Raw genomic sequence first — 22,415 nt, forward strand, 5'->3', positions numbered from 1 at the left:
ATTTTTATCCCCCTGGAATTTTACCCCCTGGGTGAACGTGACGTCACAAACCAGGGTGTAAAATTCCGGCCGCAAACTTTTAAGTTTCGTGACATCAGTTTGATGGATTGAACGGGGATTTAAACGTATATTTTCACGGTTGTGAATTTAATAAGAACACATCAAATTATAAAAACCTATAAGTGTACGGGACGGAATTTTACCCCAGGACTTTTACCCCCTTCATGAGGTCAGATCAAAATGTACGGCCCGGATTTTTACCCCCGGAATTTTATCCTCCGGATTTTACCCCGGATTTTTACCCCCTGGCCAGGTATATTAGTGAGAATGGTTAATTATCTTCATTCAGTTTTAATTTATTAGTAAACATTTTATTAAAAGTAGCCCATCTTAATTTATCTGTAACATCAACTAATCGAAAAGGTTTTTAATTTTAATTTTGAGATTTGAGTGTCAAGATTCAATCTTTGAAGCCACTATTGGTTAGTATCAAGGCGTATATTTCATATGACGTATAAACAAACATCAGAATGGTAATTTATTCGAAAATTTCTTTAACGATTTAAGAAATTAATCCATGGTGGAACTTCCAAGATTAAATCAACCCATGACTTAGGTAAATTAAATTGCTTAAATTTAATAATCCATTTCTTACTGTACCGAATGAGATCAAAATTTATTTTTCATTTTGATTTAAATTCTTTGTTGGCGGTACTGCCTGTTGTGTTTCAAAGTTTTTTGGAATGTTGGCAGTTCTTCTTGTTAGTAAACTCTGAAAATGGCTTCCTCGCAGGATGCTTGGTATTTATCATTATTAGGGTTAGCCGAAAATTTTAGAACTTCAAGTCCTCCGAACATCAAATTGTGCATTCAGTGTTTACAAGCAGTATTTCATTTTAAACCTCCACCTAGAGTTGAAGCTAGAACACATTTACAACTTGGAAATATACTTTTAACCCATACCAAAAATGTTGATTTGGCAAGGAGCCATTTAGAACAAGCTGTAAGTTTTTATATAATATATTTAATTCAATTTACTACTATAACGTTGTAAAAATAATTGTTTCTTGTTCTTCGATAAGTAATTATTTAATAATTTCTCAACGTAATATTATAAAAAGAAATTTGACCCTAAACTTGAGCTTTAGACTTCTGGTTATCTTACTACTTCTGTTCTGCTACTTCTGTTAGTCATTGAAGGCAATAGGCAATCAGACATCGTAATTAATTAGTCAAGTATGTGAAATGTAATATACATAGTCGAACATCTTTTTGATCAAGAGTGATTTATTTTTATGCATTTAATATCCGTTTAGCCAGGGTTAACTTGCTTTATAGTCTTAACCTTAAAATAATTTGAAGTCTCAATCTTCCCACCAAAATAAAATTTTAGCCCTGTGTAACTTTCTGAGTAGTTCCACTTGGTATCGACTTAGGGCGGGTTTCTGATTCAGGTATTAGCGCTAGTCTTAGACTTAAAGCTCATTTTAGTACTGGACTAAGAAAAATATCTTTCTGATTCGAGTACTTATAAGTCAGCGACTAATTTTAGTCAAGAACTAGTTTTTAAGGCAGAACTAAAGAAATTATGCTTTAGTCCACGGATTAAAACATGATAGATTTTAATCCTGCATAGGGGTAGGATTAATTTTAGTCGTCCACTTTTAACCTAAGTCATTTTTGTGTGTTAAAGTTGAAGGTGATTATGGATTACATTGATTATCATGATTTTTACCGTTTTCGTGGGCCGCGAATTCGTCGTGAGCGGGAAAACAATCCATTTGATGACTTAAGTGAGGATAAATTCAAGGATAGGTATAGGTTTAAAAAAAAAAAAAAAAACTCTGTAAGATAATAAAATAGAAAAGAATAAAATAAAATAAAATACTAAATAGAGTTTTAAATAGTTTGTAAATATATTTGTAAATAGTTTAGGGTTTTATCTTGTGCAGACCTCATCCAGAGACTTTTTTCTCCAAAAAGTTGTAATATTTCATTTCATACATTCATCATTTAGTATTAATTAAGTCTCTTAAAATATGTTAATTTTGTTCATACACCACTTTATAATTTCCTTGTCTTAAATCACTCATCAGAAAGTCATCCAGATCTATATAATATAAATAGGATTAAACACCAATCCTAACTTTAAAATTTTACGATACAACTAGTTTATAATAATAATAAAATATATTACAATGATAAATGAATTGAAACAGAAATAACCTCAAAACCAAGGTTTGACTGAGATCGTTGTTTGTTGTTTTGTTTACTATTTCAGCAGATTTCAGAGCAGTGGGCACATCAAACTGACAGTGTTGCCAGTACGGCGGCACAAATTACCCTACATTTCCCTTGAAAATCATGAGCTCTTTTAATCTCTGACTAAACTAAGTACCCGCGTTAAATTAGTCCGTGTGTCCTTAATCCGTGACTCAGAAAGTGAATTTTTAGTACATGACTAATTTTAATCCATGACTAGCCTAGTTCTGGACTTATAAATCCCTGACTCAGAAACCCGCCCTTAATATCATTTAGGCTATGTTAAATTACATATGAAAATGACTACAATAGCCTATGTGGCCTCCTATTTTAAGCGTGGGTGGTAGCCTAGTCTTCCAATCATGGGTAGAGGCCTAACTTGTGCCCTAAACTTAAGTTCTCAAATTAATTGACAAGCTTGTTCCAAATTTGTAACTAAAGCTTATATAATTGAACTTTTTGAAAGTGATTCAAGTTTAACTTTTATGTTTTAGGCCTATTTATTTATTCCTATGGTTTCTCCACTAACTTAAAGGATAGATACAATTTCGTCTAAAACTGTATTCAGGCTTCAAGCTGACTGAGACTGAAAGTTGTAAATGTAATTCTTCTAACTATGAACTATTACTAATAAATAAGTTCATTTTAAATGATAAAAGGAATCTTGCAATAATAAATCTGACAATAACTTAAATAGGATGAATGAAACCTAAGAACTAACTTAACTTACAATGTAGGCCTATACATGTAAGTTGTTTAGCAATTAAACTTACCTTGATAAATTTAGGCCTAGTAAAGATAAGATCTCGTAGGACAATTAAGAACTTTTTTTAATAGGCCTAATAATACTTTTATTTTTAAAGTGTTGAGTTGTTGAAGCATGTCACAGCAGCGATAAATTAGTACAAATACAAATCTTTTATTGTCGTAATACTCTAACAGTAGGCCAAAGTGCATTGACTGTCTTATATTGGTAAAAATCAAAGTGTAAAGTCAGAGTAAGAAGATTTATTAGTATGACTGATACACGGACTAGGCCTACCGATCTACTAAACTTAGATCCCTCTTGCCACAACTCCTTATGACTGTGATGGAATTCGGGAAATCCTGGTTTTTTGTTGAATCCAGTTTTGACTGGCACCTGCCACACCAAGTTAGGCTAGTTTAGATTAGGATTTAGGCCTTTTTTAATTCAATTCAAAACATCTTTATTCATTGTTCAATTATTGTATACCTAGGCCTATATAAGAATGGTGTCAAATTCAGCATAACATAAATATAAACACAAATACCTACTTAAAAGACAAATAACTTAAAAACAAAACATCAAAATAATACAGTCATCTCTCAGGTATAAAACAAAAATATAACTTAGGTAGGTACCGGTACTTCAGTGAAAACAAAAATACACTTCAGTGAAACAGCAATTAGGCCTAAAAACATTTCAAGTCAATGCTGTTATTGCTTAGCCCAGAAATCTTTGTATTTATAAAGAGCATTTAGTGTCAAATGTAATTTTAGAGCGTTTTAAAATCTGTTGTCATCTGCTTCATTTTGGATTTTTATTGGTTGATTCTTGGCACCTAATTGATTAAAAAATTGTAGCCTATTCCAATGTATGATGATTTTTGTTTAAATATCTCTTTTTTTATGCTTAATAATTTTGAAATTATATCCTATTTGCTACAGCATGCTTCTTAAAAAGCATTTAAGTTATATAACTTAATATATCCTAGGTCTTCCAAATTGATTTAATTATTACCGTAGCTAATTTTTTTGGGGTAGCGGAATTTTATCCCCCTGGAATTTTACCCCCTGAGCAAAACTGACGTCCCAGCCTAGTGGGTAAAATTACGGCCGCAAACTTTTGAGTTGACGAACAGCCTGAGTTGAAGAAATTAATGTTGAAATTTAAGGTAGGCTATCTTGTCACGGTTGTGAATTTAATCAGAACAAATTCAATTATAAAACCTAGAGTGTTCAGGCCGGGTTTTTACTCCCATAATTTTACCCTCTGTCCATATATAGAATTTGGTGATAAATAATTAATTTTTCTACAGTTACCTGACAAAGTGGGCTTCCTTGTAATACGTGTATGCTTGAAAAGTTGGCTACACTTAAAGATGCAATGACTACAATCAGCGGTGTTTCCCATTTTAACTTTTGGATTTAACCTAACCTAAAAACGTCTTGTAGGGCCTAGGCTATAGTGTTTGAAAGACTAATTATTTATATGCTTTATAGTAACTGTAGGAAAAATAATGTACATAACGTGAGTGCAAAGTGGCTTTGCTGCACTCGAGAAACTTTCCACACTCGCCTGCGGCTCGTCCGTAAACATTTCCCTCATGTACAGCAAAGTGCCACTTCGCACACTATTTACACTAATAATGGTTTTACGTAATAGGTTTTTTTAGAAAGACATTTAATCAGCAAAAAAATGTATCTTCAATTGCCTAAACCCTAGTTATATAGGGGGTAAAAGTCTGGCTTTTATTGGTAATCTAATTCATCATGCTCTGTATATTTTCAATAGACTCCCAAATCACGAAGGTAAAATTCCCCCCGTAAACAAACTTGAGAGCACACTGATGACTACGTCTTAGTTCGACGTCAGCTCTGCTCAAGGGGTAAAATTCCAGGGGGATAAAATCCTGGTGACCCATTTTATTTAGTAAATGAAGTTAGTAGGCCTAGGTTAAGTGAAGTGGAGTAATTTATAACAATGTATTGATCTAATTTACATTTGGTATGTTCAATTTTTCTGTTTCAGTGGCTTCTCTCGCAGATTATAAATGCCTTTGACGATGTTAAATTTGAAGCAGCGAGTGTTTTAGCAGAACTGTACGAGCAACAGAACCAATCAAACCTATCGAAACCAATATTGAGGAAAGCCATCGAACTGTCGCAACATAGTATATACTGGCATTGTCGATTAATATTTCAACTAGCTGTAAGTTCAATCTACTTAGTGTTCATAATTATTTACAAATAACATTCATTCAATATTCTATATGTCCTAGCCTATTTTATGAAATGTATTAGCTCTTTTTGTTCCTAGTAAATTAGTGTGTGGACACAAAGTGTTGTGCGGTATATTTTATATCTACATAGACATAGTAGTTGAATATTAGAGTATTAGAGTTTATAGTTATATTAGAGCAATTATACCTCAAAAAATTGAAAATGAAAAAAGAAATAGTTTTATCAATGTTTAAAAGTGACTCAATTTACATACTTTTTCTTGGATATCATGTATGAGGGAACAAACATTAATCTGTAAGGGAAAAAAAGTGTTAACATTATATCTTTACACATTCCATCCGGAATGAGGGGACGTCCAAGGCATGTTTTTATTGTTTTTGTAGGGGTAAAGAAGACTCCTAAGTTTGTCTGAAATATTAAGAACCACATATTTGTGTTTTGTCCACTTTAAAGTCAATCCGATTCATTGACAAATTCAGACAGCATTGCTGCTAACAATGAGACAAGTTGGTGACGCTTTCGGCACAACCTACAGATTGATGACACACACACACTCCTACCAGTCGCCATCGGAACATGACAGGGTTTTGCCTTTCAGATAATCAACCTACTAAGCTATTAATGGAAGAAATGATGTGTACACTTCAGAGTTACAGTATTGAGTTATATATAAAAATTTTTCAGCAAATTCACGCTACTGAGAAGGACTATGAGCTGGCGAGCAGTCTATTGGGTGTTGGCGTCGACTACGCTCACATCTCTCAGGCCCATTATACCAGAGTTTTGTTCCTACTCAGCAGGTGTATGGTGAGTGTGCAAATGGAATTTTTCTTATTTTATTGATTTTGAACTAGATCCCGCCACAGTGAGCAAGGTGAATTTGTGTAGAATGACGTAAAAGCTTTGTTACAATCCAACTTTTAGCTGTCCTCCCTATTGACAGTTAAGTATCGTTAGGTGTGCTATTTCTATGTGCCATAGCATTACACTAAAGTCTCTGCGTCAAGTAAACCGCTTTTATCGACTCTGACTGTACACACGAAAAGATAAAAAGTGTACTGCCCTTTTTATATTTTAATTTATGTTATATCTACCGGTACACAGTTTGTCAACTGCTTATACCTCAATCCCTCCTAGCAAAAACTTCCCTTAGAAAATAATAGTCCATGGAATAACTGATACAGGTAGGCCTATAAAAAAAAATTCTGGATATTTTGAAATTTTGTCTGATTAATTTTGGTGCTGTGCATTTCTTTACTGTTATTTTGTGCCAAGCTCAACATTGTCTCTATGTCGGAGAGAATTAGTGTTTTTGTTTTACTTATTTGTGTACCGTACCTATTAGATCCTAATTTTATCAAGTAAGCTACCTGAACTCTACCCCCTTTACAAAATCAGGCACTTGGCTTTCCCTTAGCACATAACTTAAGTACCGGCATACGAGTAGGCCTAGATGTTATGTAATTGCTATTAACGGATAATAAAATGTCTATCCTCACTGATAGTCTTGTAATATGTTTCAATGTTTAACAGCTGATGTTGATTGACAAGAAATTTCTCGAAGTTTTGCCATTGCTGAACCAAGCCGGACACTTGGTTGACAACTGGACTGGCAACCAGCATCAGAAGGAATACCTCAAAGTTTACTTCCTTGTTCTGCAGGTAAGATGAGAAAGAATACCTTGTACATCAGTGGTTACAATCTCTGCCACGCTCCATTCCATTCTGGTAAATTTTTATATGGTGGAAATTGTTTGTCTTGTCATTAGTTTGCAGGGCTTTATTCTACTTATATTATATGGAATTGTATTGAAGAGTTTGATACCATTCTAATAACTAAGATGTGCTAATAACTGCTTTGCTTTGTGATTAAAAAGTTGTCTAATTGCAGGTATGCCACTACTTGATGGCAGGTCAGGTCAAGAGTGTAAAGCCATGTCTAAAGCAGCTACAGCAGAGCATCCAGACTATCATGATGCCTTCCTGGCCCACGGACGATGGTAAGTAGCAAAGTAACCAATTGGCTAGAACAAGTGAAAGTCTTAGGTTGTTTATGGTGTTATTTAGTGATGGGTCGGAACTTAACGTCACCGGTTCTTTGGAAAAGTATCGGGACCGAGAATCGATGGTGAAATGTCGGTACCGAGTTAATTGGTTATATTTTTATTTACTCGTTTTAAAAATTGTCAACCATGATGATTATTTTTCACTTAAGGCTATTTGAAAGGGCACGTATATCATGAAATATTATCAATAGTATGCTCTAGGACAAATGACAAATGACAATTCTTTATTGCACATAACATCTGTTAGAGTTATTACAAATGTAATACACAGACAGGTACATTGTCAAGGTTTCTAATAAATAAGTAAATCTAAATAGGTATATAAAAAACCTAGGATTTAGCCAGTTTAGAATTTAGGATGATTATTTCAGTGTTGGTTGGTGCGAACATCGATACCAACGGCTCCACCGTCTTCAAGCAGAAGGCAGAACCAGAAGGCAAGCTTAATAAAGACTGGATCAATTCAATGATTTATTTGAACAAAATTATTACACTAGGCCTACCTACCTTAAAACCTTGAACGATCCTTCCTTTATCTGAAGTTGATTATTAATAACATTAATAATAGTTACAAGTTACAAGATTATTTAATTTAATTCATACAGTTCTTTATTCAACTTTGTTTTGTACGAACTATGGAAATACAGAAGCAACATAATTAGCGCTGAGCTGAATGTACAACTCGAACCTCAAACTCAGCAGCAAAACCGACCCATCACTAGTGTTATTGTAGGTATTTTACATCGCGATTAAAAAAAATACACAACCAGGGTGTCTAGTAGTCGGGAAAAACGGGAAAGTTGGGAATCAGTTTATTGAATTTCAAAATACTATTGGAAAGTTGAGATTTAGCCTTTATTGTCATAATTGGGATTATTATTGGCCATGTAAAATCTAATCAAAATGTCCATTAATTGATGCCTGAAACATAATTTAAGTAGGGATGTGTAAATATCAATATCAATCTCGATATTGATACCAAAATTTGGACATAGCTGCGAAGATCGATCGGACGATAATTACCGCTTTTCCCAGGTCCGCAGGCGATGACGGTAACATTTCAGTGACCGTGGAAGACAATCAGAATTTTGACGCCACAGGAGAGATTTGTTATTGTGTCTAAAATTCTATTTACTACCCTTCTATTGCTGATCTAGTTGATGGGTCATAACATTTGCTAGCTCACCATACATTGTTCTATCAGTTTGACTTGCTAAAAAAGTAGATTGTACCGTAGTTTTCCATCCTAGTTTCTTTGTAAGTTTGTCTGAGGTAATGTGGTGTGTTTACAGTTGTGAGTGGGGCCAACCCAGGGGACATGTTTATATGGATGCCCAAGGAACACCTGTATGTGCTCGTCTACTTGGTGACAGTGATGCACAGCATGCAGGCTGGCTACATGGACAAGGCGCAGAAGTACACGGAAAAGGCACTCATGCAGATTGAGAAACTCAAGAGTAAGTAGTGTGTCTGTTTTATTTGTGAAGTTTAATAATCTGCATAAAGTAATTCATTGTCGCTTCTGTGACAACTAATTTCAATTTGGTTAATTCACCTAGACGTTTATAAGGAGTAAAAAATCATGTAAATTACACCTCAACGAACTTGATACCACAATATAGTTTTGGCTCCTAACACCAAAATATTGGGAATCTTCTTCCTAATCATGACTAAACGTATTATAAATATTTATGTAAAATGCTATCTTGATACATGTTAATGTTATTCAAACTACAATAGCCATTTATTTTACATTTACAGTACTAATTATTTTGTAGAAAAAAGGACAGCAGCCGACTTACCTTTGAAGAAGTAAAAGTAGGCTATAGAAGGTTCCCGACCACAGCAAAATCGTGATTGTTCGCATTGATCGTGGTCTTTTCACTACAAGACGACCATAAAAGGGAATCAACGAAATGCTGCAAATGAGTGGATGTCCTGCCATTTATGATAAGAATTAATTGAAAATTTCCTGGTTCTATACAAAAGTTGTGTTTTTGCTTGGTCTAAAGACACCCGTCGATAGAAAGCTATTTCAGAACGCATAGCTTTGTTTTAGTTTAGTTACCTTAATTTTTCACACTAACCACTAACAGGTGGTCAAGATTAGCAGTACTCTGATGTGATTTTTTTCCTAGGACGCTAGGCTCTATCCCGTGATCGTTTTTTACATTATTTCAGGTTAGGCCTAGGGGTTAAGACATTACTCACTTAGAAAAAGACAATTGGTGATTTGGTGGGATTTGAACCCGTGTCCTCAAGGACCAAAGTCCTGCGTTCTACCACTAGACCAGCTCGCTCCCCTGTTGTGTATGTAGTACTAACAGTAGCCATGTTGTAGTTGTGGACAACAAGCCGATCCTCTCCGTGTTCCAACTGATGCTGCTGGAGCATATAGTGATGTGTCGACTGGTGATGGGCAACAAGACGCTGGCGCTCCAGGAGATGGCGCAGGCGTGCTCACTGTGCGAGTCACAACCCAAACTGCTCCAGAGTCATCGGCCGCAGCTGCACACTCTGCTGGGACTGTACGCCATGAGCATGAACTGTATGGAGGCAGCCGAGGGACAGTTCATGGCCGCACTCAGGGTAAGTGTGACATGTTGCTGGAGATACTGGTTTTACCAGGGGTAGTACAAATTGTTTATTTCACTAGGTCACAAAGGTCGCTGGTTTTCTAAGAGGTCATGCAAGTCATTAATTTTACAAGGGGCTAAAAAAAGTCACTAAATCATTACAGTATTGATTTGACTTGTCCACAAATATCACTAAAATGTTACTTATTTGACTAGGGATCACGAAAGTCACTAATTTTACATTGAGGTTGCAAAACTATCATTGATTTTGTTAGGGGGTCAGGAAAGTTATTTAAAGTGACACCAGTTTTCCGTTGAGGTCTCTAATATCACAGAAAATTCACTTCTTGGGGATTCTCAAATAAATATTTAACATTACTAAAAACTGCATCTTTAAAAAAATCTAAAACTGCATACCACAGGGAGAAATACTCTTAACTTTATTTATCAACTATTTCCTGGCAGACATACAAACACCCACTGGCACATTTAAATTGGCGTTCTAAGCTTATAAAGCCATTAAAAAAAATATCAGATAAAACTTTTAAAGAGGCAGTTTAGTAAACTATCAGTTTTGAATAATATGACCACTTTGACCACTAACATTTACTCAGAATAGTCTAGCAACAAACACTGCAAAATGTCCATATGGTAGTCTGAAATAATTGCCAAACCAAGAAATAACTAAAATAAACCAAACTAAATTCTTAGACCTGACAATATGCCAAAACTTTAATTGGAACTCCGATGCTAAAGAATAACTTTCTAAAACATCTTCATTTTTGTGTTTTTATGCCGTAGTCAACTTGTATTAGGCCTTGCTAATAGGCCTTGTAAATAGGCCTAATACAAATTGACTACCATATGGACATTTCACAGTGTTTTTAAGCTAAGGCCTAAGCTTGCTTGTTTAGACAATAATAGGTTTTTACATACCTCAGTCTAATAGTCCAAAAATGACATTGCTCAACAGCTGTTGAGCAATGTCATTTTTGGACTATTTGACTGAGGTATGTAAAAACCTATTATTGTCTTAACAATATAGTCCAGGGGCCGAAAACATGAATTTTGATTGCTTGTTTAAGTGTGTAAGCTTGCAAATCCCTGTGATTTTTCAACAGATACTGAAAATGGGTTAAAGACTGATATTCTTTATTGTAGAAAATCACAACGTGGTTGTTCTGATATCTTATGAATCAGAAACACTATCAAATAAAGACATTTTGATTCACCCATTAATTTAAACTTTTCTTCCGACAGTTATCACAAGAGCGAGATCTGTGGACGTTTGCCAACCTCAACTTGGGCATTGTGTATCTCCGAGGCAAGCGTGAGATGGAGTTTTCCAACCTGCTAGAGAGGATAAACCCAGAAACGTTGCCTTCTCACTCACACAGTTTGCGAGCAGCCGCATACTACGTGCAGGGTCTACAGTCGTTCTTTCTGGCCAGATACAACGAGGCCAAGTGAGTAGCGGTTAGAGAATACCATTTGAACAAGAACAAAGTGCTTTCAACTGTAGATTATTGGAAATGTAGCAGGTTTTTATGTTAATTCTACAACAGTTGTACCACACAGATGTAGCAAGCCAGTATCTTGGTTCTCAATCATCCTCAGATACGTTTGTTCAGTTGAAGATTGTGTAATGGAGACTCTTATAGTGGAATCATTCAAGAAAACATTTGTATTGGGTTGAAAACCACTACTTTTACACTGAATGTTTATTAATGTAAAGTAAGAAGAAAACTCTAAATCATGTTGTCCTGAAAGTTTATGTATTACTTTTAATATGTTATTTTTGCATTATTTCACGTATTAGTTTTACAATTCTTTAATTTTCATTGTGTATGTCTGTGGCATTTTTCAAGGAGGTACACAAACGCTTTTCAGGAAAGCGGTTCAAACCCATATGATTTGTGGGTGTATCAGGAATACCTTTTAAATCTGTGTATCTACGTAAAAGATTCAGTTTACGTTTACATATTTCACAAAGTATTTAAAACTGTTACGAAAAGACAGAACTTGTTGATAACACATACCTTTTTGCAGGAGGTACTTGAGAGAAACGTTGAAGATGGCGAATGCTGAGGACTCGAATCGCCTAACCTCGTGTACTCTGGTGTTGCTGGGACACATATTCTTATCATTGGGCAACAGTCAGGAGAGTATGAACATGGTGACTCCAGCCATGCAGTTGGCCAGCAAGATACCCGACGTGCATGTGCAGCTATGGGCGTCAGCAATATTGAAAGGTGCGTTAGTACTGTCGACATAAGGATTAACGTCTCAGTCTTTGATGTTAAGCAACAATGCAAGGGTTATGGAATGTCAGCCGGAGTTCATGAGGTGAATATTTTTTCCCCTTGTAAGTGTTGACATAATCTCAGTGTCAACTCAGAAAACTCAAATCAAAAATATTGTCCCAATTTGTATGTAACTGTTTCAAACGTTTACCTGAAGACATGGTAGGTTTTAAGTTTGTGAGTAATGTCTGTGTTGTGGCGTAGTAGCAAAAGGAAAATGTAAAATTTAAAGTTAAAAATTTGATTTTAAAAAGAGAAAATTCTATGCGTGCACCAACCTTGAAATACTAGACTGAAGTGAAAGAAAAAGATGGCGGCTTCATCTTCTTGGAGCAAGCTTCGTCTTGAGCAGTGGGGAGTAGGCGAGAAATTTGAATGTGTATTAACTTAAAATATATTCTTCTTTTGTAATGTGTTATATTAAAAAAAAAAAAAAAAAAAATTAAACTTTTCTTCAAGGGGTTAAAAATAAATAAATCAATTACTTCTAACAGTACGAAAGGTATAAAGTAATTTGACCGGTTTTGCAAATTTTGAATTTTGAACCTAAAAAATCTGACTTTGAATTTTAATTCAGACACCGAGAATTCATTTTATCGGCTTGAAATTAAACCCAGCTTAAAGCCAGTATGTGGGCTTTTAATTAATTATCTTGTTTTAAAAAACAGCTGTGAGTAACAATGCTGTCATCTTATTTATTCAACTCTCTTTGTTCACTCATCTTCACCTTAAAAGACACCTCGATATGGTGTTGCCATAAAAAAAACTGAGCCCCATTAATTTTATTTTATAGAATAGGCCAAAGCCTATTAAAATACCTGTTTACTAGGGTGAAAAGTGGATTGACTAAAAGTAGTAAACTGTTTATATTTAGGAAACTAAATGCTGTGAACGTCTATTTATATTTCCTGCAGACTTGTACCGAATGTGTGGAGACCCAGTGAGAGAGAACGAGGCCTACCAGATGCATTGCAACTTCTCCCAGATGCTGTTGAAGGACCACTTCCAGTCGTCACAGATGGCCGAACACAACCTCATCTTCTGGCTGGAGGGTAGCTTCCCTCTCCTGGCCACCAATCCTCCCTCCACCTCCACGCAGCTCGGTATATGAGCTCGCTAGGTGAGTCCATTTAAAGACAAACTAGAAATTTTTTTAATGAATACAAACCTGAAAAATCAAAATGCCTATGTGGAATAGACAGACTGGATTTTGCCGCCAAAATGAGTTTTGCGCAGCCGCCACTAGGTAAGCGTTAGCCTCTCTCTCTCCCTCTCCCTCCTTCTCTCTCTATCTCACTCACACTGCTGTGGGGTCCCAATAGCAGCGGCTATCTTACCGAGCAGTGCCGCGGGAACTTGCCAAAATTAAAAAATGTCAGGCTGAATTTTTAACACGGGCATTTCGTTTCTTATAAGGTTTGTATTCATTGATTTAAATTCCATTTTATCAAAATTGATCAAAACACCTGGGTTTGTGTGGATCGAATATTGCTTTTTTAAATTGTGTATATCTACAATGTGACATTTTTTGCGTTTTTTGTAAGGGAACAGTCCAAAATCTGGTTTTGCTACTTTCTAACATAAATTTATTGGATCGCAACTAGTTTAAACTCATCAAACAGTCATCAGGCATTGAAGAATGTCATAATCGCTTCATCAGCAATTAGTGGATTCAGATGCAGTACATTTGGCATTTTACAGTAAACAATATCGAAGAATGAAACCCCTAATATTAATCAACGCCCAAAAATTACTTCTTGATAAGTACAGTAAGCAACAAAATTAGAAATATTACTAAATATTAATTTTTCTTTAACTTCTGTTGTTCCCATTTGCTGCCAAGTTGCAATGTGTTTTGTCAATACCCTGGCATCTTCAGGCATCCATTATAGCTTTGTCATAAATATCAACATAAAACAGTCATTATACAAGATCTATAAAAAAAAAAAAAACAAAGACTTTTAACATCCAGTATTGTTGTCGCAGAGGCCACATCTTATGTCGCACACAATTGATTCTGGTGTGTCGATAAATTGGGGTGTTAAAACTTCTCTGATTATAATTTTAAAAATTATTTCTAAATTATTTTCCTGGCCTAACTTTTGTCCTATCTTGTCACAAGCTTTTGGAAATGTTGCAGACTCCTAGGTCCGATGTTATTATTCTATTATTTTTTCAAACAATTACTTTTGTTTCAGACTAGAGAAGTCACCGCACTAGTCCTCGTCGATTGCAGTTTTAAATAGTTGTATATTCTATATAGAGAATTTGTATATAACCCTGTGTGACAGGCGTGTAATATGATTTAGTTTTATCTGTTGGACTGATTAGAATGTCAGGCTTTAAACCATCTCTTGGACGAATCGTTTTCTCAATTACTGACAAAGCATGACCAAGCTTTTTAATCCCTGCACCCGTTTTGACTATTTTTAAAATCAAAGTTTTGTGAAATTCAAGCGCTTTGTGTTAGGATGATTTCTGTTTGTGTGTGTTCGATCAAACAAACAAGTCACATATTTTTTTTTAAGCTCTGTTGACTTTACAATTAAATAACTTCTTGATCAGCATTGTACGTGTTGTTAAATTTACAGAAAGTAAATAAAAGGAACGTCTTATAACACTTGAAACATATATTTACGTTTATACTGTTACTCACAAGACGGTAAATATACAAAAGATGGTAAGTGGTGATTGATTTTGATTGGACACTCCAATCATCTTGAATGGCGTCCCTACGCCATTGTGTTATCCTATGGGCTACCGGAAGCACCGGCCAATACAGTCCATCTGGTAGCCAATAGGATATATGTAGGGACGCCATTCAAGATTCTTGTCATTCGCCTATTGGGTCTGAGGATGACTGGAGTGTCCAATCGAAATCGATCACCACTTACCATCTTTTATGTATATTTACGGAAAGTACACGTCTTGTGAGAAACAGTATAAGCGTAAATATATGTTTTAAGTGTTATAAGACGTTTCTTTTATTTATTTTCCGTGTCTTAACAATTGAAAACTACACCTGTAAAAATCGTTTGAAATGGCTTTTGTAGTTCTAATGTTACCGTAGTGAGGATTCCTTTTGATTATTTAATATAAGGCAGACAGAAAGATGTTTTTGTTGCTTAATCATTGTGTTATAGAGTTTAAATGTTTACATTTATCATGTTTATATTTATATTTATATGTAAATTGAGTTATTTGTAAAATTGTGTATATAATGAATTTACTGTAATCTTGAAAACTGTTGCATTATATAAAGTTTTGTAAATAGTAGATTTATATTACCAAATTGTATAGGTTAAGTGGAATACCATTTTAGGTTGTAGAGTGAACATTACTTTTGCAAAAAGTGTTATAAAAATTAAAAGCCATAGACTGTTTCAGTCAAATTTAATACTGAATTAAAAGTTTGAATTACACTAAAGTATAAGTAAAGTTAAACCCAATAATTCAATTTTATGATTATACTTGTCAAATTTGGTTGTTCAACTGCTTGATAAAATAATACATTTTTACTATATTTCTATAAATATTTACATTATTACTACTTTTAATCTAATACTTCTTACTATACTAGATAGGATATATTTAATTTCAAACAATAATTAAATACTATATATTTCCTCACTAAAAAACTAAAATGACTCTTTTCAATCTGAGCTCATTTGCCTGTGTGCTGAACTATATTTTTCATCATATTGCACCATTATTTAAACAAACTAAGTGTCAAAACTAAAATAGTTATCATTTAAGGATAACCTCCCAAAAGGATTTCTAATTAGTTTTCAATTTAATTTGCTAATGGAAACAAGCAGCTATTTAGTAAGTGATTCAATTGTTTTGTCTATTATGATTGTGTTATTGTACGTTATACTATTGATATGTCGAACTATTTACAATAAGGCAACAATAAGCTATTAAACAATCGATGCATGCAATTGCTTAGAATCAAAATTTACAACTAATTTGAGAACATCTTATTTTTATTCCCTAGGGACTAAAAACGCTTTTTACTTCCTAGGGAGTAGAATTGCTACTTAGATCCGCAACGCATGTATTTATAACGACTGTTTTTGCTGCAGTATGACGAAAACTACATTTTATTACAGAGCAAACATATAGACACTTAAATTGAAAATGAGTTTTAAAACCAATAGTAAATTTAAATTTGACATATTAGGTCTTTGAATTGACACATGGATAATTTTGGGGTATGGAGGTAATATTAGGCATGGTTTTGTAATGAGTGTGGCAATTTTATTTTAAAATAAGAGTGTAAATTTAATATCTATATGTGAATATAAAATAATAACAGCTAACAAAATGGCTTAAGGTTAAATCAAACAGTTTGTAAACTGTAACTTATTTTAGTTTATATTAAAATAATATCCACAGTCAAGCTAAATATTTTAACTAACCTAAAACAATTTGTATTAACAACTATCTAAAACTTGCCATAATGTGTTATGTAAGATTTGTGCCTTGCTTTAGTAAATTGATGTTCTTATTTACATGAAAATTATACTAAAAATTAATCCATAGGGTATATAGGTCACTCTGTGTTGTATTTCTTTGTACTTAGTTGTTCGTTCACGCCATGAGTTGTTCGTTAACACCATCAGTTGTTCGTTCACATCATGAGCTGAAAGCCCTTAATCTGTAAGGAGTAAGATATTGACAAATTGTTACTGCCTAATCGTAAGTAGTACAATAACCTTATAAATAAATGCAATAACATCTCGGTACTCTTGAGCGAGACCGAACCACAAAGTGTTGTATTTATGTATAGAATATACCATCGTGATATAGAATGTATATTTTATTATATTGTAAATAAATTGATGTTAATAAATTTTTAAATGTTGTTTTTATTTTACCATTTAAATTGGTATGTGTTTGTGTATTTTATGGTTTTTGGGCAGATTTGAATACAGCTGAAACAATTTTCTTCATTGAAAGTCTGTACCTTTTGTGAGAGAGCCAGGATTGTCAAACTTTTTGAATCCATGATTCATTGATCAAATCATTTCAATTTACAAAATAAGCCTATTTGTATGGGTTTTTCATCAATCCAATTAAGCCCATTTGTATGGATTAGTCATTGATCAAATCATGCCTATTTGTATGGATTATTCATTGATCAAATCATGCCTATTTGTATGGACTATTCATTGATCAAATCATGCCTATTTGTATGGATTATTCATTGATCAAATTGTGTATTTCTATGGACTGTTCATTGATCGAACCATGCCTATTTGTATGGATTAGTCATTGATCAAATCATGCCTATTTGTATGGATTATTCATTGATCAAATCATGCCTATTTGTATGGATTATTCATTGATCAAATCATGCCTATTTGTATGGATTATTCATTGATCAAATCATGACTATTTGTATGGATTATTCATTGATCAAATCATGCCTATTTGTATGGATTATTCATTGATCAAATCATGTCTATTTGTATGGATTATTCATTGATCAAATTGTGTATTTGTATGGACTGTTCATTGATCGAACCATGACTATTTGTATGAATTATTGATTGATCAAATCATGTTTTTTATACCCCTTATATTAAGTAAACAAATATATTTTCAAATCATGTTTTTACTGGACACACCCACAGTAAGAATAAGTCAAGCACCAAATGCCTGATAAGATGTGTCATTTTCAAGGAATTTACCCATCCCATCAACTTCCATCTGTGCCACCACAGTATATTTTATTTGGCCCTCTCCCACCTAGGTGTCTACTACTTTAATACTTAAATCTACAAACTGGTGGCCTCATCATGAGCTTCCCACCAGACCTAAGACAGGATTTGAACACTCAATCTATGGTGTCTTCTGATGATGAGCCTTACACAATCATGTCAAGTTTCATCAAAATCGAACCAAAATTATCTGACTTGTTTAGATACATATATATATTTGTACAAATAGTGTGTTTAGCCTCTGGGGACATCAAAATGATCAAGAAATTGGTCCCGGGTCTAGGTCTTATCATGCCACCTACGGTAATAGCTTCTTTTCTATTGAGAAATTCGCTCAGAAACCATTCTTCATAAGAAGAATCAACACAATAATGTAATCAATAGAGGAGAACATAAAAGTGGTGTTTGTGACGAAATCAAAATAGGATAAAAATCTTTTCAATAAAGAGTTATAAAGTGTGCTATATATTCAACACATTGGCCATAAGCAAAGTACCACGATTGTTGATTATTCCTATAACATTCTGTGTTCTTTATAGGCTACTGGGCAACATTTTATTTGTTAAAGGCGTGATTTTAGAAGTGTCAAGATCTTAAAAAATAATACAAAAGTTACAAATTAAAATATTTGCTTAAACTAGCTGATCAATGTACAACAAAAGTGGTATAAATTTGAAACAACTAATTCTATAAATCACAATCCAGATTACACCATATTTTCACAAAAATACACATTTAGACCCACACTATCCTACTATTAAATATTATTAATGTGAAAGTATTTTGAAATTTAGATTTTTAATGGTAATTTTACAATATAATAACGGAAAAATCAGATTTTCTCAAAAATGGCCCGAACGATTTTGATAAAAGTTTAGTATTATAGTCCTTTGAATTCCAAACAAATCGGTACAAATCCCATTTCCGTACAAATTACGGTTTAAAAGTTATTGTAACTACTTATGTTATTTTCCCATTTAAAAAAACCATAAAATAACAAAAAATCTGATTTTAGGAAAAAAGCCTGTTTTGATTAAAGTTAATGTGTTATGGTCGTTATAATTCCAAACAAAATAGTGCAACCCTCCGTTGCTGGAACAATTACCGTTCAGAAGTTATTGCAACTTTTGTGATTTTTCCTATAAAATATCATAGTTAATCCCACCACACCCATGGTAAAGGGTGTTGACAAGCTAATGGGAGAAAGTATGTGTCAGACCGCTTCCTCCCCATTACAAACGCAGAGCACGAGTTACTGCAATAAGAATTTTATACTTATACCCCAACCCCGTATATATATTGATAACATGCGGTTGTATATTAATATGGATACATAATTCCAGATGTTTTATTTAAAAGCACCATAAAATATTATATACACAAACTATTTACTAATTAATCCATCAAAAATGTTATGTTGGGGGTAATTAATTCCAGTCTTTTTACAATGAAATGTATTTTGACTTGCATATTTTCTCTTTTAAATATTCACTAGTGTACATGTTGCTCGGATTCGAGCAATTGCAAAGTATTACAGGAGTTATTTCAAAACTTATAACAGCCATATTTACAATTAATTTAAAGTTGAGATTGTCCAGGGTCAGGTGCTGACTGTGATGAGTTAAGGCCTATTAAGCGCCACTGTTTTGTAGCTGCGGTCGTTATCACGATTACGCCTCCTTTCTATGTTTCGTTGTCGTCGCGTCGGAGGCATTTAAAAGAAAAAAAACAAATAAACGAATTATAGCTACACAAAACAACGATAAATGCACAAATTTAAGTTACAATCGTACTAACACGATCCGTCATAGCAACACAAAACAACCATAAATACACAAATTTAAGATACAACCATAGTAACACGATCCGTCTTGGGGTTTATGTTTACACAAACTCAAATATGTACTCAATGCGTTTCATTGAATTGAATAATAAATAACAGCAATTTTCAATTATTCACGCTCTTTTCAATGAGACGTCAACGGATAAAATCGGTTAAGAAATGGCGGAGGAGTTCAACCGACAAACTTTCATGTAGCGTATTAATTATATAGATTCTTGTTTTATAATGAATTAGTGTTATTATAGTTTATTATTTAGCGCTATAGTAAAAATATTGACCAATCATCGCCCTAAACCGGTAAAAAATCGTTACAAATTCTTTAATTTAATTTAATTCATACATAACCGTAAAAACTATACCAGCCACCAAACACAACGCCTGCAAAGCCTCTGACGTGATATAGATACAGGCCGTGCCGCCTGCAATAACTATGCAGCAATACAGCCAGCACTCATGACTAGACAATACTGTATTTAGTATTACAATACAGTAAATACTGCAATACAGAAAACTGTGTTTGTTCCTCGTTTAATTGTTGAATGGTTACATATTTTGAATGTGTGTTGGTTAAATCTATTGTTTTTCTCTACTCAAAATGTGTTACGTAAAGACATAAAAACCATTGTTATAAATGTTGCTATAAATAAAGACATCATAAAATTTAATTCTTTTTCTGATTTTTCGATGCTTCAGACATACATTTAATGTATAATGCCTACAACATTAGCATAAAGATTATGTTTGCACCGATAGTTTTCTTTGACAAAATATCGGGGAAGACTATTTAATACAATTTGTATAATTTGTAAGAGTTGTTGATTTGTGTTTTAGGTAGTTTACCTTAACGGAAGTGAGTAACCACTAATTGTGGTTTTAGACTTCCCCGATTTACAATTTTAAACTCTGGTAAAATCATCATATTTTGATTAAACGCTTAACACACTTTCCATTTGAGTCCGCAAACCAGCACTATATGATCATGAGCAGTGAGATTTGGTGCCTCGAAAATCAGGGTTTTAGTTTTTCAACCAAAAATATTGTTCACTATTCATTTTACCTTGCTATAGTTAATGATTATTTTACCAGCAAGTGCATAAAGAGACACGAAAGCAAATAATAGTTAAATATGAACTTTGTTAGACACTAAAACCACTCATTTAACCCTATACTTAAGATCCTCAGGAATATGCTGAACACAAAAAATTGAACATTGATTCTGTACGGTATATGTTTGTTTTGACCAAATATTTCTTTACTTTTTATTCCTTCTAACTTGGCGAAATCTAACGACCTATTTGTAAACCACCGCTCGTCTAGTTAATTTCTCACTGTAACAAGTTACTTCCAAAAAAATACTCTTTCCAAAAACACCCAAAAAAGTCTCAAGTATTGATTCGAAATCGGAATTTTACACTCTCCCAGAATCAAATACACTTTTTATACTTGACTCTGATTTGGTAAATAGATTTTATACAGAATATTTACCCAAAATCCCTTAACTTGACCGTGACGAAACGGTGCGTCTGTCATAGTAGGACCGCACTGACTACGGGTAGGACATGAATCAACTTACGCTGCCTCCACAATAGTGTATAAACGGAGTGGCGAACACGATATAGTCACCAGTGGAGGACTGTGTGCGTGTGCGTGTGTGTGTGTTTGAGAGTGGTAGTGATGCGATATATCGCATCGGGCTATCGTGATAGGATGTTTCGATATCGATAAGATAACTATCATAGTCCAAATTTTGACGAATTGCGCTTAAGAGGCTAGTAATGTTTTGAAATTTAATTAAAATCAATATGGAACAATTTTAGTTATTTAATCTTTCTTCCTAATGAGTAATAATAAATTACAGGTTGGTGTATAAATTTAAAAAAGTTAGTAGGGTTTACAATAATGTAAGAATATTCTTGAACTCAAAACTAAAACTTGTTAAATTCTTTTGTTAAGTTTTTAAAGTATTTGATTGTAATTGTATTTTTTAACAGCCAATGTAAATAGCCACGGAATCTGTTTGTATTTTGGATTAATGATTTCATCAATGGACGATGTTTTCAAACTGCAAGACTTGTAACTAGCAGTGGACTGAAATCATTGACGCAGAAAATAAAAAATGGATTCACATGTGATAAATAAATCTGTACCGGCGATCTCTTTCAAAATCCCATACAAAACCTTTGTACCAGCTCAACGGCTGCGTAGGATTGAATTCTTCACTGTCATCTTTATTATACGTAATTAATAGTACGCGTGTGCCTAAACTGATCTAAATTCCATTCACAAACTTAAGCCAGTTTAAGGGAAAATTTTCCTGGGCTCCATCATCACATTTTTCAGCCTAATCATCTGTCGGACGTTGTTTTAAAGTTAGGGTAAGGTGAAGGGGAATGAATCGCTCCCCATCAAACCGCCTACATTTTGGGAACGGGGTATAGTACGTAATACAAAATACCCCCGCCGCAGCAAACCTGCAGACTAAGCGAATTTCCATTAACCTGATTGGATTTACACTAAAATTCCTCCATAAAAATAGCACATTTATTTCCTATTTAAATAGAATAAGTTTAACGAGTACTTAGGTTTGCTGCAACAGGGAGGATAGAAAAGATTTTTTTTAATAAATTGATAATAGTTTAGTAAGAAATAAAAGT

At 33.8% G+C, this 22,415-nt stretch overlaps 1 protein-coding gene across 1 annotated transcript; it reads left to right on the forward strand.

The window, feature by feature from the left end:
• Positions 1-778: 778 nt before the first annotated feature.
• On the forward strand, positions 779-15,676 carry LOC129002642 (MAU2 chromatid cohesion factor homolog). Its single transcript, XM_054430601.1, has 11 exons — positions 779-1,003; positions 5,036-5,215; positions 5,932-6,054; positions 6,781-6,909; positions 7,139-7,247; positions 8,606-8,770; positions 9,655-9,902; positions 11,150-11,355; positions 11,939-12,141; positions 13,107-13,312; positions 14,391-15,676. Exons 1-10 carry the CDS (start codon positions 779-781, stop codon positions 13,301-13,303), a joined length of 1,785 nt encoding a protein of 594 aa, XP_054286576.1. The 3' UTR covers positions 13,304-13,312; positions 14,391-15,676.
• Positions 15,677-22,415: the final 6,739 nt, after the last annotated feature.

This window comes from Macrosteles quadrilineatus, unplaced genomic scaffold (assembly GCF_028750875.1).
Source record: "Macrosteles quadrilineatus isolate MER2022 unplaced genomic scaffold, UCM_ALF_1.0 Scaffold_9__3_contigs__length_116548681, whole genome shotgun sequence".
NCBI classification, from domain to species: domain Eukaryota; kingdom Metazoa; phylum Arthropoda; class Insecta; order Hemiptera; family Cicadellidae; genus Macrosteles; species Macrosteles quadrilineatus.